Raw genomic sequence first — 3,903 nt, 5'->3', positions numbered from 1 at the left:
GGGGGGGGGGGATTGGAGGAGGTTAGGCTCAGGAGGGGGAAGGCTGACAAATTCCTCAGCCGGATCATGTTACTACCTCCGTAGTAACATGATCCATATGATCCATAACATAATGGCCATGCAACCTTGTTCTGCATATTCAGGATGGATGCATTTTCTTTTCTTTCTTTTTTGAGGGGGATGGGGGTTGAAGGAAAAAAGTAAGGGTGCATCATTTAAAGCACCATTATTGTGAACTGTATCCAGAAGAGAAAAGGTTTTATCAAAAAGGTGTCAAGTTTGTGGTTTAGCGCTTGCAATTCAAAACAAAAAAAGCAGATGCAAGTCTTACACAATATCAAGTTCCTTGTGTCTCAAAAGCATAATAAAAAAAGAACACCCCTGACAACTCTGAACTGACTGAACTCTGATACAGCACCATCAGCTTGTACCAGACCTAGAAAACAACTCATTCTAAACATATCTACAGTTCAGTGAACCAGATGATCACATGAGGCTTTGTGACTCCATCCACACGTTCACAAGGAGGTACATACAATAAAGATGAAGATCTCACATTTGGAAGCTCACGTAAATATGGGGCACATTTGCAACATTTAAACCTTCTAAAATGCAGTTTAAATTTGAGATATTTAGATAAGTTTAGATATGTTATGAATTTTAAAGGCTACAGGAGGCTCAAATTTCGCATACCTGGACTTTTTGGAGCTCTTAGGCTTCGGGGTGACAGTCTTCACTTTTTTCTCCTTAGGTTCCTTAGGTTCTTTGGGTGTCTTGGGAGTCTTCGGGGTTTTAGGAGTCTTGGGCTCTTTCGGTTCCTTGGGCTCCTTCTCCTTTGGTTTCTTTTTGCTCTTCTTTTCAACAACAGACTGTTCCACAGAAGTCATAAGAGAGCCTCCCTCGTTCATCAGAGAAGCTGCCTCTCCTCCGGCCTCACCGCTGATGTCCTTACCCTCCTGGCCTTCGCTTGCCTTGGCTTTCTTCTTTTTCTTTTTTGGCTTGAGCTCGCTCTCCGTCTGCTGTATGTCACAGTTGGCTGGTTGGAGGTTAGGGCCCGAAGCAGGTGTCTTACTGGATGTTATCATCTCCAGGGAAGGGTCTGATGGAGAATGCTGATGACGAAGAGAGAGAGACGGGGAGATGTGTTAGTACAAAGAATGAAGAAATAGAAGCAAGGCTTATAGAGGATTTCCTTCTTGCATTTTTGCATATCTCAGCCACAGAGAAGCCAAACAAAGCTCATGGCATCGCTGCTTCATTTCATCGATCAAAACCCCATATATCAAGTATCAAATTTTTTTTAATACCCCCAGAAAAGCTAGGATAAGTGGGGAAAAAGTGAATAAACGCATCACATTTTAACGTACTCAAACAGCTGCCTCTGCTGCTGTTGGCCCTTGAGGCATGCCATGTTACTTGGTTTGATTCCCTTTGCTCCCATTAGTGCCAGTGTTAGCTGTAGCTCGGCAGAATTAACGCAGCAATGGTTGTGCCTCTCTCCTTGCCGTTATCTCTGTTCCCCTCTCCATTCATGGCAAAGACAGACTGACAGGAAACATGTTGGCAGCTGTGCTAAGCGTCCAGCTTCCCAGAGTACCTGCAGCAGATGGGACTGAGGCATTATGACACTAATAAATTATATCTATACTTCATAAATGCCTCGGTTTTAGACATCAGCAAATTTTATGCAATATGCTACAGCTTTCAAAAGGCACACACACACAAAAAAAAAAACTGGCCTGGTGAAATCAGTTTCCATCCTGGCAAATCAGGAAGAATATTGTGTATTCTCTATAAACCATGTGTTGATTCAAGTCTGGAGTTTTATTGCATACAATGCACTTTGCTTTTAAAACAAAAGACTTTGTAAACCACATCACTGTGGTGATGAAATGCATATTTCCTGTAAACAACAGCATGAGAAATAAGGGTGCACCATGCATGCCAAACAGTGGCAAGGTAACAGAAAATGCCCAACACCCAGTCCAACGGTGATCATTAGAGCAGCTGGAACAGTGAGTGTTCAGCCGCCACTTTAACGGATATATGTCTCTCCTCTTGCCAAGCCTCCCCAATAATCAATTGCATGAATGACAATAGGCCTACCGCACGCGCTCTCTGCATTTCTAATTTGACAGCAGCAGTCCAGAATACAATATGTTCAATATAGGATTTCATCTCTCGGAGGGGGAGACTGACGTGTCAGTTAATCTAGCAGGCAAAGTGCTCACTCGGTGAGCTAAATACTCCCTGAAGGAGCACTGCACTTCGGCTTAGCACGGCAGGCTTTTTGCAGGGCAAACCCATGAATTAACACCCAATTCATCAGATGAAAAGCTGGCTCCGAGACACAGAGCCTAACCCTTGCTAAACTTTCTTCAAGATTCATTGCTCACTGCTGTTGAACTTCAGTCTGCTTCTGGCTGAGAGCAAATCTAAATGAGCTACAAATTCATGGCACTGAAATACCTAGATACTGTAAGCTACTTACTAGCAGATAACTACTCCAAATAAAACTCCCACAGAATAAAAACGCTTGAGGATGCCAAAGTATAGCAAAGGCTTCCCAATCTGTGTCACATGAATTTATAAAGCTCTGAGGCTGTAACAACAATGAAGATGTAAAATATGGACAATGAAAATGGCAAGTTAGGGCTAAACACAAATATCATAAAGCCAGACAGAGATACTAGAACATTTATGCACTTTTTTTATGTACCATTTTACCCATTCTGTGTCGCAACTTCCTTTTACAACATTTCGTTTGCGCAAATTTAAGAGCAGCAAGTGCAAGCATGCAACCGTACCCTCCTGGCTAAATGCTGAACATTTAGGAAGTACTGTTCTGCTTGCGTCTGACCCAGAGAGAGTGTGACACCACTAAGATGGCAGGCAGCTGCTGTCAGCAGAGAGTCTCAGAAGGCTGGCACCTTGCATGAACTGCTAAATAAGAAATAAAGGAATCATAAACATGGCATGCATTCATGCATTCCCATATGCATTTCTATTTTAGTTCTTAAACCCCAGTGTGATGCTGTGAACACTTGCGCTTGGTACCAATTTGACTGGAGCCACAATGAAGAGTCTGTTCCCTCAGATGAAGCACTGCTCTACTTAAAGGTCACACTCTCATTTATTTCTCATCAAACCTCAATATTCCATGAGTGACACAGCTCTGGTGTTTAATAGTGCGAGAGGTGAGTGCTGTCCATTCTAAACTGTGCAAATGGGGTGTTTCTTTGATAACTTGAGGCGTTCAAGAAAGTGAACAGCACATTTGACTCACCTCATGCCAACTTTAAGTATAAGGGCTCGAACTTGAACTATTGGTTATGAATGCAATTTATGTTCCTGCCCAAATTAGAACTATAAAGACCAATAGGTATCACTTTACAATAAGACCTCATTAGTTAACCTTAGTTAATGCATTAACATTCACAATGAGCTATAGCTACATTTGCTGCAGAAGTTATTAATCTTTGTTTAAAAAAACACAAGTCTTAGTTCATGTTGGCTCACTAAATAACAGTTGCAACTTTCGATTTTAACAACCTGTTATTAAATGTCCGTGCTTATTTACATCAGAGTGCGCACGCGTCTTTCACGCAGCATACAGCGGTGTTTTGCATTTTGACCAGTTGATGGGAAAAGTATTCTTAAAATGCATTCAAAATTCTGAATAATTTGTAATATATAATTATTCACGGTATTTAGAAGTGCCCACGATAACAATATCGTGCATATTAATCACCGTGATATATCACATTACCAAATACCGGCACAAGTCTACATTGGACAGCTGCTTTATAGCAGAAAATCAAGTTGTAATTCAAACTGAAAGCAAGATTGACACCATGAGACTTTTTTTTTCTTGTTTAAGACTGTAAAACTGTGTGCTTTAAA

The 3,903-nt window shown here is 41.4% G+C and overlaps 1 protein-coding gene across 3 annotated transcripts in view; it reads right to left on the bottom strand.

The window, feature by feature from the left end:
- The window catches only part of LOC107689390 (chromodomain-helicase-DNA-binding protein 7-like), a 43,316-nt gene extending 42,166 nt beyond the window's left edge, over positions 1-1,150 (bottom strand). For all 3 annotated transcript variants that reach the window (XM_016487352.1, XM_016487354.1, XM_016487353.1), the window contains exon 1: positions 694-1,150. In XM_016487352.1, coding sequence (XP_016342838.1) covers positions 694-1,085 — 392 coding nt within the window. In that variant the 5' untranslated portion in view covers positions 1,086-1,150. The remainder of the gene's footprint in view (positions 1-693) is intronic.
- Positions 1,151-3,903: the final 2,753 nt, after the last annotated feature.

This window comes from Sinocyclocheilus anshuiensis, unplaced genomic scaffold, assembly GCF_001515605.1.
Source record: "Sinocyclocheilus anshuiensis isolate Anshui unplaced genomic scaffold, SAMN03320099.WGS_v1.1 scaffold1291, whole genome shotgun sequence".
In the NCBI taxonomy this organism is placed as follows: Eukaryota; Metazoa; Chordata; class Actinopteri; order Cypriniformes; family Cyprinidae; genus Sinocyclocheilus; species Sinocyclocheilus anshuiensis.
This window is presented reverse-complemented; position numbering and strand designations above follow the sequence as displayed.